General features: G+C 51.6%; 1 protein-coding gene across 3 annotated transcripts; it reads left to right on the top strand.

The window, feature by feature from the left end:
• Positions 1-26,753, top strand: PEDS1 (plasmanylethanolamine desaturase 1). Of its 3 annotated transcripts, XM_053573479.1 has the most exons (7): positions 1-225; positions 8,467-8,586; positions 9,008-9,061; positions 18,996-19,087; positions 20,299-20,443; positions 21,710-21,922; positions 25,741-26,753. In XM_053573479.1, exons 1-7 carry the CDS (start codon positions 102-104, stop codon positions 25,860-25,862), a joined length of 870 nt encoding a protein of 289 aa, XP_053429454.1. In that variant the 5' UTR covers positions 1-101; the 3' UTR covers positions 25,863-26,753. The 3 variants fall into 3 exon arrangements, with proteins under 3 accessions (XP_053429454.1, XP_053429455.1, XP_053429456.1); XM_053573480.1 differs by lacking the exon at positions 9,008-9,061; XM_053573481.1 differs by lacking the exons at positions 8,467-8,586; positions 9,008-9,061.

Here is a 26,753-nt window from a genome sequence, read left to right as displayed (position 1 = left end):
GCCGGTCATTGGGCGGTGTGATCTCTCCACGATTCCGCGGCCCTGCCGCCGCCGCGCCGCCGCCGCCAGCAGAGCGCACCGGGCTGGCCGGGCGAGTGGCCATGGCGGGCGCCGAGGACGGGCCGGGCCAGCAGCCGGAGCTCGACGAGGACGAGGCGGCGTATTGCCGGCGCTGGGGCGCGCAGCACGCCGGGGCCCGCGAGCTGGCTGCGCTCTACTCGCCAGGTAGGACCTCCCGGGCCCCCTCCAGGCCTGCAGTCAGCAGCCAAGCTGTGGACAGCGACCCCGGGTCTCCCAGATCAAAAACCCAGCCTTGGGCCCAGATGCGGAACTCCAGCCCTGGCTGCTAACTTGGTCTAGGAACCCCACCCCAACGTCCTTTCCAAACCCAAACCAGAACCCTGGCCTTGAGGCTTCCCAGCTGCAGAAATACCCCCCAGTTCAAGAAATTACCAGGTCAGCTCCATGGGTGACAAACAGAGCTCCTATCGTACTGGCAAATCCGGAATCCTAGTCCCCCAGGGCACCCTCGACTGCAGTGAGCGCCCCTAGATTTAGGGACCCCCGCTCCAGAACAAAGTAGAAGCCCACGGCAACCCCGCAGCTGTTAGCGCTGCCCTGGCCCTCCTAAAAGTCACACCTTATCCCAGCTCCCTAGATCGTCAGTCCACATCCTCCTGCCTCCTCTGCGCCCTCAGCCAGGGCCCTGGGCGGCAGTGTCTTCACCCCAGTGACCTGGAATATCAGTCCTATCTGCTCAAGGAACCTCAACTCAGGGGCTCCCAGCTGCAGAGTATCCCTGACACCCTTACCCTAAGTCTGCATACTGGTCACATCTTCAGTGGCTACCGACCGCACTCCTCTACCCCTCCCAGGACCCTTCAGTGAGAGCATCAGCCCTCACTCAGAATTCCTGGACCTTCAGAGATGAGGGGACTGCAGATGCCCCGGTTTTCTCTGCCCCACATCCACATATTAGCCCTGACCATCAGGGCTTGGAGGTGGAGTCTTCAGATTCCCCAGACCAAATCACAACTTGGAGAGCCTGTCTGCCCCTTTCCCACAGGCTAAGGTCTACTCTACCTTCTTCTTGCTTTGTCCCTAGTCATGCTCCAGCAAGCACCAGCCCCCAGCCCCTTCTATGTGAGCCCCAGGAGTTTTGTCACATGGTCCCTGAGGTCCTGTGTTCCTAGAGGGTTAAGGAAGTGCCTTTGAGAATCCAGGGTTAGGAGACTGGAGGGCCCCTCTGACTGAGAGTCAATCTCACATCAAGCTTTATTTTTCAAACATTCCAACTTATTTCCTTTTGCTTTGGGGCAGCCGAGTGCACAGCCCTTGCCTAGGATGAGCCTGGGGCCACCACCACCTTGGCTTCCTTCCCTGGCTGTCCTGGGTTGGATGAGTCTCTGCCTTAAGTGACTTCATGACCTTGGGCCATTTGCTTTTCCTCCTTGGGTCCTTGATCACTAGTTTCTGTGTGTGATTTTTCTCACCTGACTTGAGCACCTGATCCCTGCTGCCATGGTTTCTTCAACCTATACCCCAAACACCCAGCCTGTGGACACAGAACCTTGTGCTCTCCCTGGGACAGGCCACAGTTGGCATCCTGACTCTGCTGCTTAGCTGTGTGACCTAGGCCAAGCCATTTTTTCCTCCTCTAAGCCTCAGTTTTCTTACCTCTGCAGTGGGCACAGGTAAAGTTTATCTGTCCTCTAGTGTTGTTAGGAAGAGTCACTTTGGTGCATTGCTTGGCATTCATAGGTGCTGGCCGTAGTCTGACCTCAGACTTCCCACCTGAGAATTGAGGGTAAGGGTTCAAAGGCCTTCTTCTTTGATGTCTAGTACCAATGTCTAATACCGCCTACTCAAGTGTACCCACTTGCAACCAACCTAAACCATTCCAGGCGTTCTGAGCCTCCCCAGGGTACTACTATCTCCCCACTCCATCACAATTTCAAATCTGTCCATTTCTGGTTTCCGCAATTGCCCCTCACCTTCTGAAGAACAGCTGTGTGGGAATCTGAGACTACACACAGCCTCCTGGTGCCCCAGACCTGCAGTCAAGGCTCCTTCTCTCCTCCAGACCTGGAGGTGGGCAGGAAGGGAGGGCCACTTGGCACTTGCCAAACTGGTTTCTTCAAATTCCTTCCTTTCCAGAGGCCTCTCTCTGTTTGCTTCTGTGTGACCTTGGGCAAGTGCCTTGACCTCTCTGGGCCTGACCTGCAATATGAGGGCTCAGGCCCAATACACATTGAGCATCTTACGTTCTAGGCCCTGGAGGCAGAGCCATGAACAAGACATAAAGACAAACAGCAAACTCAATAAATAGGGGAAATGTCTCATATACCCAACGATGGCAAGCACAATAGAGCAAATAAATAGCAGGAAAGAAGGAGTGAAATGTTGTAAAAGGGGTGACATTTTAGAGAGGGAGCCTTAAGTTCTCACTGAGCAAGTGACATTTGAACAGAGACCTGAAGGGAAGAATCCATGAGCATATCGAGGATTGGTCTAGCAAGTACAAAGGCCCTGAGGTAGGAGTGTGCCTGGCATGTTCTTGGAGCACCGGGGAAGCCTGTGGGCTGGGGCACAGGGAGCAAGGGAAGAGTGGGAGAAATTCCTGGGTCCCAAGAGTTGAATTTTTGAGATTCTTGGGGACAGAGGTGGTTTGGTCAACCATTAACAGTTGACAAGGGTAATAATGGCAGTTAATCTAGTGGACATTGTTGAGCACTGACTGTGTGCAGGGCATTTTCCTCACATTTTACTGTCATTTCCTCCTCACTACAGCTGTCTGGGGTGCACCCTGACACCCCAATTTACAGAGCAGAAGGCCAAGGCCCCTGTCAGTCCCCCACACTTGTTCTTCTAAAGTGTGTCCTGGTTGGGATGAGGCCCATGCCTCCACCACCAGATGGGCAGGTCAGCAGGGTCAGGGATTGTATCTCTCTGTTGCATTCACCTGAAGCGCATAGTACCCAGCCCACCTTTGGAGTCACAGCAGGTCAGCAGCAGACCAGAACTGGAACACAGGGTGTGGAGGTCCTAGGTCCTGTGTTCTTACTCTTCACTGTGGGAATGAGCCAGCTAGGGGTGGACGTGCAAGAGGGGAGCATACACTCCACACCAGCGGACCAGCATGTGTGCAGGCTCAGGGTGGGTGCAGAAAGGCAGCATGGGGTGGAGGGAACGGAGAGGGGTGAGGCAGACAGGCGGCCTCAGCTTGATTCTTCAGCCAGGAGTCCCAGGAGTTGGGACCTGGGAGCCATAAAGGGACCTACTCCAGGTTTGTTTCGCAGCTAAGCCCACTTGGTACCAAGTACCAGGGTTTGTGATGAGCCTAGCAGGCTTGACAAGGCCTCTCCCAGCTGCATACATAAGCCACAAGGTGTCCAGCTTCCCAGCAGATGTCAGCCAAAACCTGGCCATGTATGCCGGGTGTCCCCGAAGGGCCCTGCGTCCAGCCATCACCACACCCTTGACAACATGGATGTCCCCTGCCCTGAGGGATACAGGGACTCAGTGTGCGGTGAGGTGGAGGGTGTCAGGAGTAGTGGGAGTCCTGGGCTCTGGTCCCAAAGCAGCTGAATGTTCAATCCCCCAAGTGGGCCTGACCAAGGCCAGAGGCCCCCGCTTCCCTGGCCTGGTCCCTGCCACGCTCTGGGCTGAGTTTTCTGACTGTCTCCTTTGCCCCGCCTGCTCTCTGCTCTTGTTCTTTCTCTCGTCTCAGTCTCCCTCTCTCCTGTTCCTGTTTCTCATCTTTCTATTTCTCTGATTCCTGCCCTCTCACTGCTATTCATCCCTCTGTCTCTTGTCCTCTTCTCTTGTTCCCCACCCTCTCTCAAGATCTTATCCCCTCGTCTCTCTGAGGCTGAGGCCATCAGAAGTGCAGGTTATTTGGCACTTGACCAGAACTGGAAGAGTCAGGCCTGAAGCCAAGGGTTTGGCTGGTGACCAGAAGGCAGGATGGCAGAGGCCTGACCATTGGCCTCTCCCTGCTATTCCCAGCCTTCCAGGCCCACCCCTGGAGCATAGTCCCATCCCCAGGCCATAAGCCTTCCGCTACTGTGACTCAGCCCAGACCATCAACCTCTGCCAAGCAAGGGGCTGGCCTAGGAAATGGCCGCAGGGCTCCCCCAGATGACAGCCCAGGCCTTGTTGTGTCTCAAGCAACCCCTACCCCTCACCTCGGTCTGTCCCTCTGTAAAGTGGTATAGTTTAGGCCACTTCACCCCTACAGGCCCTGCCAAGCTAACGGTTAATGCTGTGACTATGACTTTGGTGACCCTAGGGTGACTTTGAACAAGTCACTTCAATTCTCTAGGCCTAGTTTTTTCCTCCAAAGGATGGGACAAATGGTCCCTCGCTCACAAAGTGTGGTGGGGGCGTCACTGAACTCACATTTAGCCCTGTGCCCGGCATGTACTTAGTGCTCAGTGCAGGGCGCTTATTATTTATGTGCTTTTACGGATTAGAATTGAGGCATTTGGTCTGCAGAAAGATCCAGGTTCCAGAGGCCAAAGAGAAATGGAACTTTGATGAAAAAGTATTTAGATTTCAGGGACATTTTCCATAGTGTGGGGGGAGAGCTGGGCCATCTTTGGTATCTGGACAGTCTTGAACATCCAGACTAACTTGTCCCATTTATGAGTCTAGGATCCAAACCCAGCTCTGAGCCTCAGTTTCCTCATCTGGAAAATGGAATCACACTTTTCTTTCTTTGAAGGACTGAAACTTGAATGAGATACTGTGCCTTGGGCACAAAAATTCAGATGATTATAGGGGCCCCACCAGGGCTGCTACCAAGGGAAGCTACCCAATGTGAGGCCACAGGGAAGGGAGAGGACCAAGGAGAACCTGGAGCTTGTATCCATTAAATGGATGTAGCCACTGCTGCTCAGAGCCCTGTGTTCTCAAGGGAAGCCCCCTCAGGGCTGTCTGCTTCTAGAGCCAGGAAACTGGGAATTTTATATGATTTTAAAATATTGTTCTTGGGTGGCGCCTGTGGCTCAGTCGGTGGGGCGCCAGCCCCATATACCGAGGGTGGTGGGTTCAGACCCGGCCCCAGCCAAACTGCAACCAAAAAAAAAAAAAAATAGCCGGGCGTTGTGGCGGGCGCCTGTGCCCGCCACACGGGAGGCTGAGGCAAGAGAATCGCTTAAGCCCAGGAGTTGGAGGTTGCTGTGAGCTGTGTGAGGCCATGGCACTCTACCGAGGGCCATAAAGTGAGACTCTGTCTCTACAAAAAAATAAATAAATAAAATAAAATACTGTTCTTTTTCTTTTTTTTTTTTTTCCGTACAGACAGAGTCTCACTTTATCACCCTTGGTAGAGTGCCGTGGCATCACACAGCTCACAGCAACCTCCACCTCCAGGGCTTAGGCAATTCCCTTGCCTCAGCCTGCCAAGTAGCTGGGACTACCGGCACCCGCCACAACGCCCAGCTATGTTTTTTTGTTGCAGTTTGGCCAGGGCTTGGTTTGAACCCACCACCCTTGGTATATGGGGCCGGTGCCCTACCCACTGAGCCACAGGCGCCGCTTTATTGTTCATTTTTTAAAACTGAGCAAAACATGCAGGAGGGAGCCAGTTTGCAATATTTGTGATATGGGCCATGCCCAGTACCCCAGCATCTGATGGGCTTCCATAGGTGTCAGCCAGCCATTGATAACAGAACCGTTATTTGATCATGTTGCTGTCAGCCCTGCCCACTTTCTGTCCCTCATTGCAGACAGGCAGGGTTCACCTGTCCTTTACTTCCCACTACCTCTCCTTGTCCCCCAGCCCACCCCCTTAAGGCTATCTGCTTCTGAGCCCCCAGTCAGCCACAAATAGAAACTGGAGAAGGGAAGGCCCTACTGGGCCTGATGTGGTGATCCCTGGTGGAGGCTGCTGGGTCAGAGGCGCCTGGCCTGAGAACAAGGACTAGGAGCATTAGGCCTGATGCTGCTGCTGTGTTGTGACCTCTGTTGGGGTCCTCATCCCTTCTGGGCCTCAATGTTCTCTTCTGTAAAGAGGGGATCCAGAAGATGGGGCTCTGGATCCCCTCTTCCTGCTTCTGAGCCTTGCCCTTTTCACCAAGCGTGGGTAGGGCATCTGTCCTGGTTCTGGTTCAGGGTGGGTTAGGAGCAGTGTGCTGTTGTGTGGCCTGGACAAAGTCCTCGCTTTCTCTGCGTTTCAACGTCCCTGTCAGGACAAATAGAAAGCCCAGTACTTCCTTCCCAAGGGGCATTGATGAGGGGCACATGGAGACAAAGCCTTGGCGTTGTCCTTTAGGATTGTAGCTGGGGATTTGCTCGGTCCACATGCATTTATTAAGTACCAACTGAGGGCTAGGGCCTTGATGAGCCAGCCAGACATGGGCCCAGGCCTCCTGAGTTCACATCTGGGTAGGGAAAGACAGGCAGGTACAGGCCGCAGTCCTGCGTGATGGGCCTCATGCTAGGGGAGTACAGGGGTCAGAGGTGGCATCGTGGATGGCTTCCTGGAAGCAGAGCTTTCCAAGTTGAGATCTGCAGGAGTGGTCAATCAGCCAGGTGCAAAGGGAGTGAAGGGAACAGCATGCTTAGAGCCTTGAAGAGAAGAGAGAGATGCAGGAATAGCCACCTCATTATCTCCTGACCCCTTGATTAGTCATGCACTAGTCCCATTGGGTCCCATTGCTTAGTGGGTGTGGGCTCCTGACACAAGTGTTGCCAGGGCAATAGGGTGGTGGTGAATAGAGGGAGGGACCAAGGCAGTCGGAGAGGACAGAGTGGAGTAACAGCAGGGTGTTAGGAGCCAGACCCTCTGGCCATGGATCCAGGTCAGTCATGAACTAGCTGGGTGGCCTTGGGCTACTTGCTGGACCACTCTGACCCTTAGTTTCCTCATCTGCAAAAGGGTATCACCTGGGCTGGTGCCTGATACATAGTAACTGCTTGATAAATGTTAAAACACTAAAGCTAAAACTGTTATCATTAAAGGTCTCCTGTACTTTTGGGAGTGGCTGTCTGGGGCATACCCAGGGCCTAGTCATATGTTTTGTGTCATCCACATGATGTTTTTGTATCCTTTTTTTTTAAATTTTAATTTCCAATTAAAAGGTTTTGGTATGATTGTGCATGGAAAAGGACCAAGTGAAAGATAGGCCAGTTTCAACTATGTGGATTTTTTTCTCATATAATGACTTTTTTGCACATACCTGAATGTACTTTGCTTTTTGCACGTACCTGTATGTCGTGGACATCTCTCTGTGTCAGCACCTTCGGGCCTTTGTCTAACTGCAGAGGTGCCTTGAACTGAATTCATTTGGCTGATCCCCAGGGCACTCAGGTTATTTCCATGTGAATCAGTTTGAGTTTTGACACCTCAAAACTGCAGTGAGTAAATCAGCTTGTTCATGCTTACATGTCTATTAAAAATATATGGCTCTCTCAGCTTTGTAGCCCAGAAAAAAGAGTATGTGGCAACATTTAAATAGGAGAGGTTGCGCCCCAAATCTGGTATCTAGCTTCTCTTGAGATTGAGAAGCTCTGGGCTCCCCTGGCCTATACTCCCACTTTACACAGTCAGCCAGATAGTAGCCAACCTTCTAGAAACCCCACTGTCCTCAAGGCCCTGCTTAAACTGACTCATTGTCTGGAGCCTGCTTGATGGAGGTTGGGCCAGATCCTTGGGGATTAAAAGCCTCTCCCTCCAAATAATTGTCTGCAGAAGGGGACAGGTGATAGCATGAAGATTCCAGTTATTTATTTATTTATTTATTTTATTGAGATAGAGTCTCACTTTGTGGCTCTTGGTAGAGTGCCATGGCATCATAGCTCACAGCAACCTCCAACTCTTGGGCTTAAGCGATTCTTTTGCCTCAACCTCCGAGTAGCTGGGACTACAGCACCCGCCAGGCTTTTTTTTTTTTTTTTTGTAGACACAGGGTCTCACTCTGGCTCAGGCTGGTCTCAAATCTCTGAGCTCAGGGCAACCCACCCGCCTCAGCCTTCCAGAGGATTATAGGCATAAGCCACCACGCCCAGTGGATTCCAGTTTTTTTAAAAAAGAAACTTACTAAAGTTCCCTTAGGTGTCTCCAAAGAGAACCCAAAAGGGCCCAGGAGGACCAGAGTTCTGGTCTTCTTTGCCAGAAAACTGAGATATACAGGGCCAGCTTCATGGGCATGTGACCTGTGCACAGGGGCCTGCTGTCTAAATGGTCCCAGTCCTGAGTGTATGACCTTGTGCAGGCCAGAGGTCTTCCCTTTTCCAGAGAAGGGAAAAACCTTCTCTGGGCCTCAGTGATACTGTCTATAGAATGGGTAGGTTGGGGCCTTTCCTTCATGGGAGTCTGTAAGCTTAGCTTGTAGTTGGCCCTGTAGACTTGTTGAACACAGCCGAAGAACTGTAAATGGGCCCCAGCTCTGCCTGGCTTTGGTCCCCTCCCGCCCCCTTTACCACCCGCCCACACTCACTTCTCGCCTCTGCTCCCTGCAGGCAAGCGCTTCCAGGAGTGGTGCTGTGTGGTCCTGTGCTTCAGCCTCATTGCCCACAACTTGGTCCACCTCCTGCTGCTGGCCCGCTGGGAGCATATGCCCCTCGTCTTACTGGGTGTTGGTGAGTGCCTGAGGCTTTGCTGCCTGCCTCAGTTTCCTCAGGGGGCCAGGGACCTACCCAGTGACTAACACATGTGCATGTGGTGGGAGGTGAGTGAATGTGTCCTCTTGGGTACAGGTACATGCTGTGGGAGCCCATCCCTTCCCCATCTCAGTAAGTGACATCTCCCTGTGTCCTATCACTTGGGCCTAACACCTGGACCCCATCCTTGGTTGCTCTCTTGTTCTCATATTCCACATCCAAACATCAGCAAATGTTCTTGGCTCTACTTTCAAAATTTGTACAGGATCCAGCCACTACTCCCCACCTCCACTGTCCCCACCTTGGTCAGCCACTGTCCTCTCATGCTTGACTTTCTCAGGGACCTCCTCCCTGGTCTGCCTGCCTCCACCTTTGCCCCCATCATTCTGTCTCCACACAGCCCGAGGGATCCTGTCAGATCATGCTCTTCCAGTGTTCTCACCTGCATACTCAGGTAAAATGGCCCCTCCTCAGGCTTCCTCTCGGCCTGCCCTCCACTCTGTTCTTGCCATGCTAGCCTCCTGGCTGTGCCCCACCACATACTGATACATGCCTCCCTCAGGACCTTTACACGAGCTATTCCCTGTGCCAGGAACTCTCTTGTGGACACTTCCATGGTTTACTCCCTCATCCAAGTCCCTGCTCAGAGGTCATCTCCTCACAGAGGCCCTTCCTCATTGCCCCTCAAAAATAGCAGCCTAGGCTCGGCGCCTGTGGCTCAAGTGGCTAAAGCGCCAACCACATACACCGAGCTGGAAGGTTCGAATCCAGCCCGGGCCCACCAAGCAACAATGACGGCTACAACCAAAAAAATAGCCAGGCATTGTGGCAGGCGCCTGTAATCCTAGCTGCTTGGGAGGCGGAGGCAGGAGAATCACTTGAGCCCAGGAGTTGGAGGTTGCTGTGAGCTGTGATGCTACAGCACTCCACCCCAGGTGACAGCTTGAGGCTGTGTCTCAAAAAAAAAAAATCAGCCTAGCCAGGTACAGTGGCTCATGCCTGTAATACCAGCACTGAGGGAGGCCAAGGCAGGTGGATTGCTTAAGCTCATGAGTTTGAGACTAGCCAGAGCCAGAGCAAGACCCCATCTCTAAAAAATAGCCAGGTGTTGTGGCAGGCACCTATAGTCCAGCTACTCGGGAGGCTGAGGCAAGAGGATCACTTGAGCCCAGGACTTTGAAGTTGCCATGGCACTCTACCCAGGGTGACAAAGTGAGACTCTGCCTCAAAAAAAAAAAAAAATAGCAGCCTCATCACATGCTATCCCTCCACCCCTGTCATTGTTACACAGTGTATTTCTTTATTTATTTATCATGTCTCCCCCCCCATTCAAATGTCTGCTCCCTGAGGGCAGAGATTTTTTTTGTCTGTTTCATTCACAAGGCAATACTCAATATTTATTCAATCAGTGAATGAATGAATGAGAAAAGTGCAATTTATTCCTATCTCCTGAGTGTTTTCCTGGGTCATTCCTTACCCATCACAGCCTGGGAGATAGATACTAAGGTTGTCCTCATTTTCCAGATGAGAAAACTAAGGGTCAGAAGAAGGGTCAGAGTCATATGTCTTGAGCCAGAAGCACAACATAGTTCTTAAGATAGCGTCTCCACCCCAGGCCCCAGACTTGGTTTCCTTCTCTCTACCCACCATTCCTTCTTCTAACTTGGGCACTCATCCCCTCCCTGTCCTGAGCTCCCAGGCTGAGGGTGCAGCTGTGCCCTTGGTCCCTCATGGTCTTCCCTAAAGGTTCAGCTCCTACAATCTCATTAAAAAGCATTCTGGCCACCTCTGCTTAGGCCAGCTAATTGAGCCATTTGGGCCTGGGGTGGGATTGGGCATGTTCTGGGGGTTCTGGACCTGCTGGAGGGGAGAGAGTTTTAACCTGTGCAGTGCTGGGGAGCCCAGGCCCTGACTGTAGGAGCTGGGCATACTCCCTGCCCACCAGACCACTGGCCAAGCCTTCCACCTCAGCCTCACTGGTCTTTTAACAATGAGTGTTTTTCAAGCACCCACTATGAGCCAAGCACCATGCTGGGCTTCCTTCACTCTTCGTGACAACCTAGTGAGGCGGTTCCAATCACTATTCTCTGAAACACCAAGTGACTGTCCCGTTGGTCAACACCCAGCAGCAGCAGAGTCTGGGATCAAAACTCCAGACCTACCTGTACTCAGACCACATACTCTGCCTCCAGGAGCTATACAGTTAATATCAAGAGAGGAAGGGGTTCTAGCCAGCAGGCCCAGCTTGGGTGAAGGATCAAGAAGATCAGAGCCCGGGGGTGTGCTATGCAAGCTGGGAGGGTGAGCATTCAGTGTGGGTCACTACCTGTCTTCCTTGGTTGAGACCTGAGCATCTAGCCATGGCCCAGTACATGTCTAGCTGCCAAGCTACCAAATGTGGTGCCAGCTCGCCCGTCATGCACCTTTGCCCCTGGGCTGATAAAAGCAGACAATCCCCTGATAGTGATGTTTGCATAGTCCCTAATCGATTGAATGGCTGCTCTGATTTGGGTGTTAACACACAACTGGTAAGGGCACTGTGCCAGCCTGCAGAGCCTGCCCCCTATTCCTCACTATCTCCCCAGAATTCCAGTGTCCCAGGCAGGCCCTGGAAATCAGGGAAGACAGAAGCACAAAAAGGTGTCAAGTCAGTAAATACAGACACACATGACTTGCCCCTGGGAATTAAAATCAAGATAAGAGAAAAGGCAGGGAAGCCCTCTGCAAAAAGATGACATTTGTTTAGAGACCTGAAGGAGATGGGCAAGGGGCCCATACGGATATATTGTGGGGCTGGGAGGGCATTCTGGGCAGAGGAAACAGGAAGTGCAAAGGCCCTGAGCCTGCTGTCTGCCGCATGTGTTTGGGGAATAGAAAGGTCAGTGTGGCTGGAGAAAATTAATCAAAATAAAAGGAGTTGGCAGCAGATCAGAGGTAGTTGGGGCAGATGGTGTAGGGCCCAAGGGCTGTGGACACTTGGTTTTATTCTACAGACTGTGAGAAACCATTGGTGAGTTTTCCACAGGAAGCTGACATCATCTGATGTTACAGGGAGGGTGGCCAGGGTTAGGGAGGCTCGGGAGGAGGTGCCCACAGTGGCCAGTTGCATTGAGGTGGTGGCCCAGACCCAGGTAGGGCAGTGGGGGTGGCAATGAACTGACCAGTTGCAGACAAGCCATGGAGGGTGAGCTGCCAGAGTGAGCTTCCAGGTCTGCCGTGGAGGCAAAAGAGGGAGGAGTCAGTGGCAACTTTCGGATTTATGGCTGAGTGATGAGAAGGGTGAGGTCATTCTTGACAGCTGGGGAGAGGGCAGAAGAGCTGGCCAGGGGAGAAGCCCAAGATGCCTGCCTGCTAGAGCACCCAGGATGGGCATCTAACAGGAAGTGAAAAGTCCAGATGTCATCTGACAGAGGCTGTTGGGGCGCCCAAGGGGCAGAAGCAAGCTGAGAAGTGGGAGGAGAACCGGAGATAGCTGCTGGGGCCAGGAGAAGACTGTGATTTCCAGAAGACTGGGGATCAGCCATGAGCAAGATGGGGCAGCAAAGGGACTGCCAGATTTGGCCATGTGGAGGTCATTAGGGACCTTGACAAGGACAGTGTCACGAATGAATGGGTGAACAGATGCATAGCACAGCAGGCACAGTGAGTACAGAGGTCAGTTTCAAGGTCAGAGGGGTCATGCGGCCTCAGGTCATAGCTCACTTGATAGGTGGAAGTGGAGAGTTTGGATTTGATTCTGAGCTGGAGGGTGGCAGAGACAGGATTTAAACCCAGGGCAGATTGTGAGCTAAAAAGGCTGTGGACTTGCCCTCAGTCGTGTTCACTTGCACGTCAGCCAGTCTCCATCTCCACACCAGGCCCTTGAGGTGAGTAGGGCGGAAAAGTTCCAGCTGGGTGACCTGTGGGAAACAAGAGGCCCCTGGCTCAGGCCTCAAAGTCACTTATGAGTCAGGGTAGCCTGGAGTGAGTCATCCCCAGCCCCTTCCTCAGCCCAGTGCTGTGCAGGGAGGGGCAGTAACTAGGCCGAAGCTGCCCCCAGGGAGAGTCAGCTGCCAGCCACCCCCAGAGCTGGGACAAAGAGACTTCTGTGTGCCTGTCTGCCACCACTGCTCCCATTAAAGGGGCCTCAGGCAGCCAGTCCTGGGAACAGCCACCAGCAGAGGCCTAAGGATCATGGAGTCTCCTTACCCAAAATAATTCCTGATATCTGTACAAAGCACATATCCCTTCCCACACACTCAGTAGCCTGAAAAGGCCAGATGCTGCTCATTTGACAGATGGCTAGACTGAGGCTGAGAGAAGGGCATAATACTTAGGCAACTAAGGACAGCTGCAAGTGGGGTATCCTCACTGAGTCCGACGGGCCTGCTGCAACCCATTATATTCATTTCTGGTTAAGGGAGGCAGGTGCTATTAACATCCCCACTCCCCAGACCTGGCCACCAAGGCTCAGCCGCCTAAGTCGAATCTCCCTGCTGGCCCTAGCAATGGTCTCCAGCTACTCACCAGCAGCTCTTAACTGGACCCTGCCACTGTGTGACGCCAGGCTGGCCTGACCCTCTTCCGAAAGGTGGGATGCGGTGGGGCCTGTCACTGTGGCATGAAGGGCGATAATGCACTTTACAAAGACAGGCTTTCTTTTTTTAGAACAATTCTAAATTTGCAGAAAAATTGATCAGATGGTACAGAGAGTACTCATATATCCCCTGGACTCAGGTTCCTCTTTTATTAAATCTTATAGCTCACCCTTGTTGGGTACATTTGTTCCAATTCTTTTTTTTGAGACAGAGTCTCAAGCTGTGGCCCTGAGTAGAGTGCAGTTGCGTCATAGCTCACAGCAACTTCAAATTCTTGGGCTTAAGCGATTCTCTTGCCTCAGCCTCTCAAATAGCTAGGACTACAGGAGCTCTCTACAATGCCTGGCTATTTTTTTTGTTGCAGTTGTCATTGTTGAGTTAGCTGACCTGCGCCAGGTTCGAACCCACCAGCCTCGGTGGCCGTGGCCGGTGCCCTACCCACTGAGCTAGGTGCTGCCTGTTCCAATTCTTGTACCAATGCGGATACAGTATTGTGAACTAAAGTCCAGGGTTTACTCAGATCTCCTCAGTTTTTACCTAATGCCAGGAAAATGGTACAGGCGTGGTACCATTTTCAACACATCATAGCAAAAGTATACCCTGCTGATGTGACTTGTCTCACAAGCTGAGCTAGCACACGTCGAGTTTGTCACTGTAAAGGGACTTTCCTCCCCCTTCCCTACTGTACCGTCTTTGGGAGGAAGTCACTGTGCACAGCCCACATTAGGGAACGCAGATCTGAATACGCTTTAACACTCCTGGTGAAGCACCAGACACACAGCTACCATGACCGTGTTGTTTTTCTAATCCAGTATTATTTCTGTTATCACCATGTTCCCTTTATCTGTGAGGATTAAGTGTTTAGGATGATTAAGGAGATGTGCATTAAGGAGATGTCGTCCATGCCTGGCCTTCCTACAGTTTAGGGATTAAAAGAGATAAAACATTTAAGATGCTGGCTGGACACGTTGGCTAAACCTGTAATCTGGGGGCCAAGGTGGGTGCATTGCTTGAGCCGAGGAGACTAGCTCAAGACCAGCCTGAGCAAGAGCAAGACCCCAACTCTACTAAAAATAGGAAAACTAGCCAGGCCTTGTGGCAGGCCCCTATAGTCCCAGCTACTTGGGAGTTTGAGGCAAAGAAGATCGCTTTAGCCCAAGAGATTGAGGTTGCTGTGAGCTATGGCACCAGAGTAATGGGATCAGACTCTGTCTCAAAAAAAAAAAAAAAAAAAACACACACACACATTTAAGATGCTGCCACATGGGTGGCGCCTGTGGCTCAGTGAGTAGGGCGCCGGCCAAAAACTGCAAAAAAAAAAAAAAGATACTGCCACAGGACCTGGTAGGTATAAATGTTCAATGAATATCAGGATTTTTTTTTAAGTAGCCGATGTCTTTGCCCAAAGGAAATGAGGGCACATAGGCTTGTGCATGAATGTTCGCTGCAACCTGATTCAAAATGGTCTCAAACTGGAAACAACCCAAATGTCCAACAATGGCCAGATGGATAAAAGCGTCATGGTACATCCAGACAGTGGAATACTACTCAGCAATACACACGACTACAGGGACGTCTTTAGAAGCATTACACTAGCAAAGGAAGCCGGATCCCAAAGAGCACATACCATATCAATCTATTTATATGAAATGCTAGAATGGGCAAAGCCAATCTATAGTGATGGGAGGCAGGTCTGTGGTTGTATGGAGCAGAGAAGGAGGGGAAGTAGGGGGAGCCTGCTGAGGGGCTAGAAATGTTCCACATCAGGGGTCAGCACATTATGGCCTGAGAACCGGAAATACTGTGAACCAAGTATTATGGGAATGCTGCCACTCCCATTTGCTGTATTTTTGCTATTGTTTTTGTTTTTAGAGACAAGATCTCCCTGTGTTGTCCAGGCTGCTGGAAGGCAGAGTGCAGTGGCATGATAATAGCTCACTGCAGCCTTGAACTCCTGGGCTCAAGAGATCCTCCCTCCTCAGTCTCCCAAGTAGCTAGGACTACAGGCATGCACCACCACACCTGGCTAATTTTTAAAAATTTTTGTACAGATATGTTGCTCAGGCTGGTCTCAAACTCTTGGCCTTAAGCTTTGGCCTCCCAAAATGCTGGATTACAGGCCTGAGCCCCCATGCCCTGTCCCCCTTTGCTGTTGATGTCTGCTTTCACACTACCACAGCAGAGACTGTGTAACCTGAAGAGCCCCAAATATTTACTGTCTGGCTCTTGAAAAGAAGTTTGCCAACCCCTCATATGCTATGTAGGTATAGAGTCTCTGTCTCAACCTAAGGAGTAGTGAGACAGGTGTGTCCATATATAGAAAAGCCATAGTGGCATAAGGCCTTGCCCTCTTTTATATGCAGGTTATATTCAATTATCAAATGAGCCAAAATTTGGAGAGGGGAAGAGGTTTGTCCTATTCTCCCCAGGAGCCCAGATCTCAGGGACTGCATCCCTGCAGGGCCACACCCCTGTGGCATCCAGTCACTTCTCATCTGTAGCTATCTCTCTCATAGACAAAGCATTCAGAAGTGCCATTAGAGCGATTGGGGCAGGGGCTCTGCAGATACCTCAGCTGATCTCATTATGTGAGTAAAGATGCTGAGGGCCAGAAGTGGCAAGGGGTTTGCCCAGGGTCACACAGCAATATGGTGGAGATAGATGAGGCCCCCCCAAGGCTTGATCTAGCTTTGCCATACTTGGCCACACAGCCTCTTGTCCCTCCTTGTAGACAAGCAGTGCACACACAGCATCCCATAGGATGCAATAGGAGCACTAATGATGCCCAAGACCAGTGCAGCTTAAGGGCATGAAAGGGGGTGCTGGCTTGGGATGCAGACAGGAGGTCCCTTTTCCCCCCACTTGACTAGAGGATGGTGGTTCACTTCTCTGAGCCTCTTAACTCATCCAAGAAGTGGGGACAATAAATGAGGCTATCTCCAGTGGTGACAAATACCATGAAAGAAAGAAAGCGGAGATGTGACTAAGAGTGCCTGCCTGGGTGGATGGGTTTGGCCAGGTAGCCAGGGGATTGAGGTGACCTTTGTTCTGAGTGAGAAGGCTGAGAAAGAGCCAGCATAGGGTCTGTAGAGCGGGGGTGGAGTGCTGGCTAGAGGCACAGCAGGTGCAGAAGGTTCTGCCGCCTCCCCAACCACACCCTCAGCTTGGATCCACCCTCCTTGCGTCATCACTAAGGGGCGGGACCGCCCAGCCCGCCACCCTGCTTTGATACCCTTCAGCCTGTCGTTTGGCTTCTGCACAGGTGAAGGCACAGCTGCTAAGTTTCCCCACCCGGCCTTATCTCCAGGAACTTGCAGGTGTGTGCATGAAGCTATGTCACCCGGGCCACACCTGCCATAGGTGGCATTTGTGTGCTGGGTGCTCTGAGGCCTCTGAAGCAGAAATTGTTCTGCATTCAGCAGCTACCCCTTCCTCAGGCCTAGCCAGCAGAATTGCTTGCTGCATGCTCACCCTCCTTCCTCAGTCACGATTGCTGCTCTCCAAGGAGGTGTCCAGGGGCTTTTCTTCAGCCTCCACAGGGCCCCAATGGCCTGGTCCCTTGTCACTGAGGGGCTGAGGGCTCTAGCAGAACTCAGACCTGGGCCTTGGTCAGCCAGTTCACACAGAGAAACTGAGCCTAGGGAGGGGCAGGGAAGGGGTTCATCCCCTGCTGGGTTTTATAGCACACTCCCTCGGACATCCTTCCCCCAGTAGATGTGAAATCAGTATCTGCCGTGCGTCTGGCCCTAGAGCTTGGCACACGGAAGGTCTTCACAGAATGTTTGATTGATTAAGTGACTGAGTAACAACAGTAATACATGTATATGCTGAGGGCCTACGATGTGTCAAGCACTTGTTGCTTTACTGAGTTCCTGTTAGGTTCTAGAAACCAGGATTCGGGCATCAACAAAAGAGACTAAAGCTCAGTGACAAGGGACCAGGCCATTGGGGCCCTCGTGGAGCTGACATCCTTGTGGCCGGAGACAATAAACCAGCAAAAGAGAAGTCAGAGGAGCCAAGTGAAAATACATGTATATGCTGAGGTGCTAGGAGAAAAATACAGACAGATAGGAAATGCTGGGAGATAAGGTGGTTACAATTGTAGATCAGGTGTCCAGAGAGGACACTTACATAAAGACTGAAAGGAGATAAGAAAGTGAGTTGTGTTAGGCGGCACCTGTGGCTCAGTTGGTAGGGCGCCAGCCCCATATACCGAGGGTGGCGGGTTCAAACCCGACCCTGGCCAAACTGCAACAACAAAAAAAATAGCCAGGTGTGTAGCAGTCGCCTGTAGTCCCAGCTACTCGGGAGGCTGAGACAAGAGAATCTCCTAAGCCCAGGAGTTGGAGGTTGCTGTGAATTGTGTGATGCTGCAGCACTACCAAGGGTGATAAAGCGAGACTCTCTCTCTACAAAAAAAAAAAAAGAAAGCGAGTTGTGTTGAATCTTGGGAAAGAATGTTCCAGGCAAAGGGGACAGCAAGAACAAAAACCCAGAGGCACATAAGGATTTGCAAGGGTAAGGGAAAAGCCAGTAGGGCTGGGCTGCAGTGAGCAAGGGAAGCGTGATGGGGGCCTCAGTTTCCCCATGTGAACAATGGGGGTGGTACACCCTGCTGTTAAGAGGTACATCCTGTGTCACTTGCCATGTGTGACCTCAGCCCAGTTACTTCCGTTCCTAGTTGCCACCTCTACAAAGTGGAAATAAAAGTGTTACAACTTCTAAGGGAAGGTGAGAATGCACTGAGATCTAACGCAGACAGCATCCGTGCCTGGCTTTGTGCTCAGTAAATGCTGGCTGGTATGTTTTTGTTAGTCATCATCATTCCTAGCTTACAAGAGGAAACTGAGGCACAGAGAGGTTAATTAACACTTGCAGGCTCAGCACCTGTGGCTCAAGTGGCTAAGGGGCCAGCCACATACACCTGAGCTGGTGGGTTCGAATCCAGCCCGGGCCCACCAAACAACAATGACGGCTGCAACAAAAAATAGCCGGGCGTTGTGGCAGGCGCCTGTGGTCCCAGCTACTTGGGAGGCAGAGGCAGGAGACTCGCTTGAGCCCAGGAGTTGGAAGTTGCTGTGAGCTGTGATGTCACGGCACTCTACCCAGGGTGACAGCTTGAGGCTCTGTCTCCAAAAAAAAAATACTTGCAGAGTCACTGTGCAGATAGTGAGTGCCAGGGTTGGAATTTGAAGCTAATCTGACAGCTCTTAACTCTTGGGTTACACGGAACTTTCAAGTAAATGAATGATGCTGGAGTCTCTGAAGGGAACTCCCCTCCAGTTCTGAACAGATTGATAACAAAGGCAAGGAAAAGGCTGCTGGGGGCAGAATTATCATATTTATTGATGATAAAAGCTGGGGTAGGGAGGGTGGCTTCTATCTGCAGGTAAGGTACTTCCTAACACCAGACCCACAAAGACATTGCTCCAGTCCCCGGCAGCCCTGTGGCAGAGCAGGCTCCCTATGTGGGGTGAGCCTGTAAAGCAGAAAGACGGGGACAGCCAGCCCCCAACAGGGAAAGGTTGAGCTGATCTGAGCATGCCCGGTTATGCTCTCCAGACTCCCCAAGCAGAAGAGTCCTGCATACCCTCCCCCTACCCCAGGAGTGCAGAGGAAGTAAGGGGCAGAAGGGACAGGAGTGTTAGGCCTGAAGCTTCATCCTCAGGGAAGGTAGGGGGATGTCTGTCCCTTAACAAATGAGTAAATGAGCAGGCAAGTGAGTAAATGAATGAATGACTCCCTCTGGTTGGTGAGGGATGTCCTTCCACGTGTAACCCTTCCCCCAGCTCACCCACTTCTTGTCCACAGTTGCAGGGGCTCTCATTGCTGACTTCTTGTCTGGCCTGGTGCACTGGGGTGCCGACACATGGGGCTCCGTGGAGCTGCCTATCGTGGGGAAGGTAGGTATGTGGACTGAGCCTAACTCCTCCAGAAGGAGGTGGGGCTGTGTGACTGTAGGTGAGTCTCCTTTCCTCTCTCGGGCTTACTTTCCCCCATTATTCCAACCTATTCCTCATGCCTGTTCTGCAAGACTAGAACAGGAATCCCTTGACATTTTGTGAAAGTAAAAGCACCAAGCTTGGATGGTGAGAGAGCTCTGATATGTACCTGCCTCTCCAGAACTCACTGAATTTGGGGCCCATGTCTTATTTTCCCATTGCCTCCTCTGCTGCATCTCACTGTTTTAATTGAACTTTTCTAGTATTAGTCAAGACTTTTTTGGCTGTGATAGAAAATCTAAACTGACTTAAGCAAATAAGGTACTGATTCATGTAACTGAAAATTCAGTTACAGCCAAATGAGGGTATGGCTGGGTCCAGTGGGAGAGACATCATATTCTTCAGACTCAGTCTCCCTCCATCTCTATCTCTGCTTTCCCCTTATGAGGTAGCCACAATGGCTCCTGGCTGCCTACTCATCTATCTTCCTATCTCCAGAAAAAGAAAACTTCTCATTTCCCTCCTCCAAGGAGAAGAGGATTTCTCCTTTCCCCTAGTTATAGCCAAAGTCCCATGGCTCATTCCCATTGGCCTAGCTTGGGTCATATGCCTATCCCTCAGCCAGTCATTGTGGCCAGAGAGAGGGAAGGCTCTGATTGGCCAGGCCTGATTGGCTCCTCGTGGTGTTTTAACACATGCTCTCTCCTGGTCATGGGGTGGAGTCAGCCCTATCAGAACAGGTTGTGCCAAGAGAAAGGGAGGCTGTTACCAAAAGGACAGGCGCAGATGCTAGGAAGACAGATGGTCCCACCTGTTATTGTGAGGGGCCTCCTCAACTGCCTTAGGGTGGGGAAGAGGGATAGAGATTGTCCCCAAGCACCCTCACAGCACAAGTGGGAAGACTGAGGCCCAGAAGAGGATAGTACCAGCCCAAGGCCCCTGCCACCATTTCAACTCATCTTCTGCTATAGCTGCCAGACCTAGACCCTGAAGGCGGGAGGGGTCTGTATCAGTGGCATGGAAGGAATATTGGGGCCTTCTGAGTGGAGAGAACTACAGGAGCAAAGTTGAGGCATGAGCCCAGGGCTAGTGTGTTCAGGGTGTGGTGAAGCGCAGCTGACCACCACGGGCTGACAGATGGGGCTGTTATCTCCAACCCCAACCCACCCCAGGCTTTCATTCGACCATTCCGGGAGCACCACATCGATCCCACAGCTATTACACGGCATGACTTCATCGAGACCAATGGGGACAACTGCCTGCTGACACTGCTGCCACTGCTAAACATGGCCTACAAGTTCTGCACCCAAAGCCCTGGTAAGGCGCGCCAGCTGGTGGTGGGCCAGGAGGGGGCCATCAGGGACAGAGTCTCACCCAACGAGCCTCCAGGGCTTGTGCGTGTGTGTGTTTGGCTCCTCGTGGTGTTTTAAAATATTTTTAGTCAGTTGTGTCATGAAAATCAGGATATTTGACATAAAGATCTAAGTTTCCAGCTTCTCTTGAACAATCTGATCTGGCCACCCTAAGTTCTTGTTCACACCTGGCCTTGCTGGACAGGAGCTGAGCTGTGGCCACCCTCCTTGTCAGGCTGACAGAACACACGTTCTCCAATATACCACAGTCCCCACTGCTCCTTGCTGTCCTCCACCCAACCCACCTTGTTTATTTGCACTGTCTGCCTGGCCGTGAGGGCTTTTGGTTTTGCTACTTTGACCTCCTGGAAGAGGATAGGCTGTGAACTCAGTTCTGAGTTCTCATCTTGGCCTTGCCTATTTTTGTCAGGCAAGTCACTTCCTGACTCTTGAGTCTCAGTTAACCTCATCTGTCAGGTGGAGGTGAGAGGCCAGATCCTGTTCTAACAACGTAATACCCTTTGATTCTTAGAGCAGCCTCCCTGTGGGCAGAGATGACACATTTCTGTAGTGTAGCAGGTGCCATGGTGTCCCCCCCACCAATGGCTGCCAATAGCTCCCAGCTTCTCCAGAGACTCTCCAGGGAGATCTCCTCTCTCCCCTTGGAATAGGCCTGAAGCCAGTGACTGAAAACGCTACAGAGAGCCAGTCTCTTCACCTCTGGAGCCATTAAGACCCCCCCAGGGTGAGCTGAGACAAGACTCTGCCCATGATTGCCCTCAGCTGCTCCCGGCCTTGTCTTGCTTCCCTTATTCCCTGAGATGTTTCTCTGAAGAGACCTGCTGGAGAAGTCATATAGGTAGAAAGCTTTCTCCAGCTCTTCTAGGGAACCTGGACAAAGTCCTTATTCCCGTTTTACTGATGGAGAAATTGAGACTCAGAGAGGCAGAGTCACCAACCCAAACCCATACAACCAAGGAATATCTGAGCAGGGATCTGGCCCAGCTCAATCAACTCCACAGCCTGCATTCTTGTTTCTTGTGACTCCATTATCTGCCCACCGAGCAGAAGGGGAGCCTGAGGCCCAGGGGGATCTGAGCTGCCTGCAGCTGGGAGGGAGACTGGGAGAAGTCCTGGGTGCTTGCCCAGGGTTGGAAGCTGCCCAAGGGCAGGTGGGGAGGTTGGTAGTAGTCCTTCACCCCGCATGGGTCCCCTCTGCTCCATCCTGCAGAAGCCCTGGAGCATCTCTACCCCTGGGAGTGCTTCATCTTCTGCCTGATCATCTTCGGCACCTTCACCAACCAAATCCACAAGTGGTCACACACATACTTCGGGCTGCCACGCTGGGTCACCCTCCTGCAAGACTGGCATATCATCCTGCCTCGTAAACACCACCGCATCCACCACGTGTCGCCCCACGAGACCTACTTCTGCATCACCACAGGTGCTGCCACAAGTGGCGTGGAATGGGCTTTCCCCACCCCAGCTACCACACCAGCTGTGAGGTCAGGAGGGCAGAGGTCACAGCGGGAGGTCATGTAGTCCTTGCCCTCCCAGAATAGTCTGTCCAACATGTGTTTACTGAGCACATACTGTGTGCCAGGCACTCTCCTCGGTGTTGAGGACACCGCAGCAAAGCCCTCTCCCTGTCCTCATGGCATCGTGACTCCCAGCTCCCCACCCATCCAGCAGATACTGAGTCCCTGCCACATGCCAGGCACTGCTGAAGGCTTAGGATCCAGCAGTGAACAAAACAGGCACAAATCCCTGCCCTTACAGTACTCACCTAGTGAGAGAGACATAACAGATAAGATGTAGTACCTCTGATGGTGCCAATGCTGTGGAGGAAAATAGAGCAGGGAGTGGGAAAAGGAGATGGGGGCTGTGCCTCTAAGCAGGGTGGCCAGGGAAGCCCTCCCTGAGAAGGTAACATTGGAACCAAGACCTGCAGGGGCTGAGGGAGAAGGAAGGGCACTCCAGGAAGGCAGGAACCGTAGGTGCAAAGGCCCTGAGGCTGGCATGTGCTTGGCTGATGTGTCTAAGGAGCAGCAAGGAGTTCCCTAACTGGACTGGAGAGTTGGGGGACAGCAGGGTGGGAGAGGAGAAGCATAGGAGGGTCCTGAAGATAAATGGGGACAGAGTCAAGCAAAGGAAAGGGTTAAGTGTAAAGGCCAGAAGCAGGAACATACCTAGTGTGTTGAGGAACAAGAACAGTTCGGGTACCATGCTAGGTGATGGACCAACTGGGCTGCTTTCAAGGTTAAGTATAACAGGTACTATCAAGTCCCAGGCCACCTCAAGTTTAACTCTCAGCTCCTCCATTTGTGCTGTTAGAAAATTCAGAAACCTAGGGCAGTGCCTGTGGTTTAGTGAGTAGGGCACCGGCCCCATACACTGAGGGTGGCCCCAGCCCTGGCCAAACTGCAACAAAAAATAGCCAGGCGTTGTGGCAGGCGCCTGTAGTCCCAGCTACTCGGGAGGCTGAGGCAAGAGAATTGCGTAAGCCCAAGAGCTGGAGGTTGCTGTGAGCTGTGATGCCACGGCACTCTACTGAGGGTGACAAAGTAAGACAGAGTCTCACTTAAAAAAAAAAAAGGAAAATTCCGAAACCTCCCTGAGTATCACTTTTCTCATCCACAAAATGGGGATGCAGCCTCCTCCTTCATTTACCACCCTCTCAGGGCCGTGCTAAGAATGGGAAGATGGCACATACGAAGTGCTCGGTGTGTAGTGGGTACTCAATAAATTACAGCTACTGTTTTTGGTTTGGTTTTGGTTTTTGCAATTTTGGCCAGGGCTGGGCTTGAACTCACCATCCCCAGTATATGGGGCCGTCGCCCTACTCCTTGAGCCACAGGCACCGCCCCCTGTTTTTGGTTTTTGTATTTTTCTTTTTTTAAGTCTTTCTGGAAGGAGAAATGAGAGCCACAAAAAATAACGTCTTCATGCCCTAAATGTCATACTCATACTCCTTGGAATACAGGTGGAAGGATTAAAAGTTAGGTTATTTTGGCCATACACAGTGACTCGTCACACCTACAAGCACAGGACTTTGGAAGGCTAAGGCAGGAGGATCGCTTGAGGTCAAGAGCGCAAGATCAGTCTGGGCAAGACAGCTCTACAAAATATAATTTTTTTTTTTTGAGACAGAGTCTCACTTTGTCACCTCAGTAGAGTACTGTGACATCATAGCTCACAGCAGCCTCAAAGTCTAGGGCTCAAGTGATTCTCTTGTCTCAGCCTCCCCAGTAGCTGGGACTATAGGTACCTGCCACAACACCCAACTATTTTTAGAGATGGAGTCTTGCTCTAGCTCAGGCTGGTCTTGAACCTGTGAGCTCAGGCAATCCACCCACCTTGGCCTCTCAGAGTGTTAGCTCACAGGTGTGAGCCACTGCACCCTGCTCTACAAAATATAATTAAAAAAAAAAAAAATAGCTGAGCATGGTGAAGTCCTTAAAGTCTCAGCTACTCAGGAGGCTGAGGCAGGAGGATCACTTGAATCCAGGAGCTCAAGGCTGCAGTGAGTTGGCAGCTGCACTCCAGATTGGGCAACAGAAAGACTTGTCTCCTAAACGAACAAAAATATGAGGGCTATTTAGGAGATCAGTTAACTACTTAGGCAGGCCTAGGTTCAAATCCTGGTTTGGCTTCCTGGTAGCTGGGAGACACTTTTCCAAGCCTCAGTCTTCTCATGAGGAAAATGGGACAAATACTAGCACCTATCTCATGGTGGGGGTGGGAGACAAAGAACTTGGATTAAATAAGATTGCGAGCAATATTTATTGAGCACATACTATGTGCCAGGCTCTATTCTAGGTACTGAGGATTTAGCAGTGAAAAGATCATGGTGTCCTGCATTGCAGAACTGACATTCTAGTGAGAGAGAAAAAAACAACACAAAATAGGAAAACAGTGAATTAATGAAGATGATTAGTTTATCATAAAGGCTATAATGAATTAAGAGAGTAATGTGAGAAACCTGAGATGCTGCTTAACAGGGTGATCAGGAAAGGCTTCTTGACAGAGGTGGCATTTGAGCCAAGTGATAAGAAGGCTACTACATGCCTAGCATATAGTACGAGCTCAGTGAAAACGTGAATGGGCCAGGCACAGTGGCTCCCTCCTGTAATCCCAGCAGTCTGGGAGGCCAAGGTAAGAAGACTGCTTGAGCTCAGGAGTCCAAGAATAGCCTGAGCAAGAGGGAAACTCCCATCTCCACAAAAGATAAAAAAAAAAAAAGTTGGGCGGGCGGCACCTGTGGCTCAAGGAGTAGGGCGCCAGTCCCATATGCCAGAGGTGGCAGGTTCAAACCCAGCCCCGGCCAAAAGCCACCAAAAAAAAAAACAGCTGGGGGCTCAGTGCCCGTAGCACAGTGTTACGGTGCCAGCCATGTACACCAAGGGTAGTGTGTTTGAACCTAAGCACACCAAAGCAACCATGACAACTGCAACAACAACAACAACAAACAGTCAGACGTTGTGGTGGGCGCCTGTGGTCCCAGCTACTTGGGAGGCTGAGGCAAGAGAATCGCTTTGGCCCAAGAGTTTGAGGTTGCTGTGAACTGTAGCGACACTGCACTCTACTGAAGGTGACACAGTGGGACTCTGTCTCAAAAAAAAAATAAAACAGCTGGGTATGGTGGTAGGCACCTGTGGTCCCAGCAACTTGGGAGGCTGAAGCAGGAGATCACTGGAGCCCAGAAGTTTGAGGTTGCTGTGAGCTATGATGGCACCACGGCATGCTAGCCAGGGCTACAGAGCAAGACTCTGTCTCAAAAACAAAGCCAGTGAATGAAGACCAGGTGAGATGGCTCACACCTGTAATCCCAGCACTTTGGAAAGCCAAGGCAAGAGGATTACTTGAGTCCAGGAGTTTGAGACCAGTCTGAGCAACATAGTGAGACTCCATCTCCACCAAAAAATTTTAAAAATTAGCCAGGGGTGATGTCACACCCCTGTAGTCCCAGCAGGGGAGGCAGGAGGATTGCATGAGCTCTGGAGTTTGAGGTTACAGTGATCTGTGAACATACTACAGCAGTCTAGTTGGGCAGTAGAGCAAGAACCCATCTCATAAAAAGGAACATGTAGCCCTAAGTCCATTAGTGGGGAAGCCTCCATTTCCAGAGCCCTTGATTGGTCCCTGTTCCAGGTCCTCTGCAGACTCTCTCTTTGTTAGGCCCCCCCAACTCCAGGCAGGGCCCATATTTAACATCCCTTTGCTGCTCCTCCATTCAATCTCCCACTGCCATTTCTACTGCAGGCTGGCTCAACTACCCTCTGGAGAAGATAGGCTTCTGGCGACGCCTGGAGGATATCATCCAGGGCCTGACAGGGGAGAAGCCTCGGGCAGATGACATGAAATGGGCCCAGAAGATCAAATAACTTCTCCAAGTCTGTCACCTGGTTGCCAACCTTCCCTAACTCCCAAACCGAAGCCATCTGCCAAATTCCAGCCTCTTTGAGCTGGCCCCTCCAGGTGGAGAGGACATCTCCTGGGCTGGGCCCAGGCAATCCCAGCCCACCCCTCGTGACACAGAATACTTGAGCCACTGATTTATCATTTCCTTTTTTCATTTTCTTTCTTTGCCACTCCCCCCCCCCCAGCCACCTGAGCTGCTCTGTCTGCCAAGCCTGACTCTGCAGAAAAGGGAGCCCCGCCCTGCCCACCGTCCCTCCTGTAGAGAGGCGGCTTACCCACTCCCTGCACTCTGCCCTGTGCCCTGCTGAGCAGCCCTTCAGTGTGGCTGGCATCGGGGCCATTGAGTTGCCTCTGTTGGTCCCTCCTTGTCTGTCCCCAGTGGTCTAGGAAGCCGCCAGGCACACTAAGTGTCCCTGGAGCATTGTCCTGCCATGGCCCTGCAAACTGAACCTGGAGCCCCGGATGGCAAAGCTCAAGGGTCTGAAGGCAGCTGGCCAGAAGTGGCCGGATTTCTCTGCCCTAGTCTGGAACCCCCTTTTCCACTATCCTCCCACCCCCATCTGCCCACGTGATTCTAGCCAGAGCTGGTAATTCCAATACAAGGATGTCTTCACAGGGCGTAGTCCCTGCAAAGAGTCTTGGTCGTTTGGAAGGGGACATGGTGTCCCCTCTGGCCAGGTTGTGTCAGAAGGAAGAGTGGGGCTTTTTGTTTTTTTGTTTTTTTTGTAAAGGTGCTTGCTTGTTTAATGTAAATAATAGAAAGCCTTAATATCTTTTCTGTAACACGGAGTAATATTTTAATGTCATGTTTTGGATGCACATAATATATTTATAACAAAGCAGCAAGAGTCTAC

Source organism: Nycticebus coucang, chromosome 21 (assembly GCF_027406575.1).
Source record: "Nycticebus coucang isolate mNycCou1 chromosome 21, mNycCou1.pri, whole genome shotgun sequence".
NCBI classification, from domain to species: domain Eukaryota; kingdom Metazoa; phylum Chordata; class Mammalia; order Primates; family Lorisidae; genus Nycticebus; species Nycticebus coucang.
The sequence above is the reverse complement of the archived record's forward strand: the minus strand, read 5'-3'. Positions and strand labels throughout refer to the sequence as shown.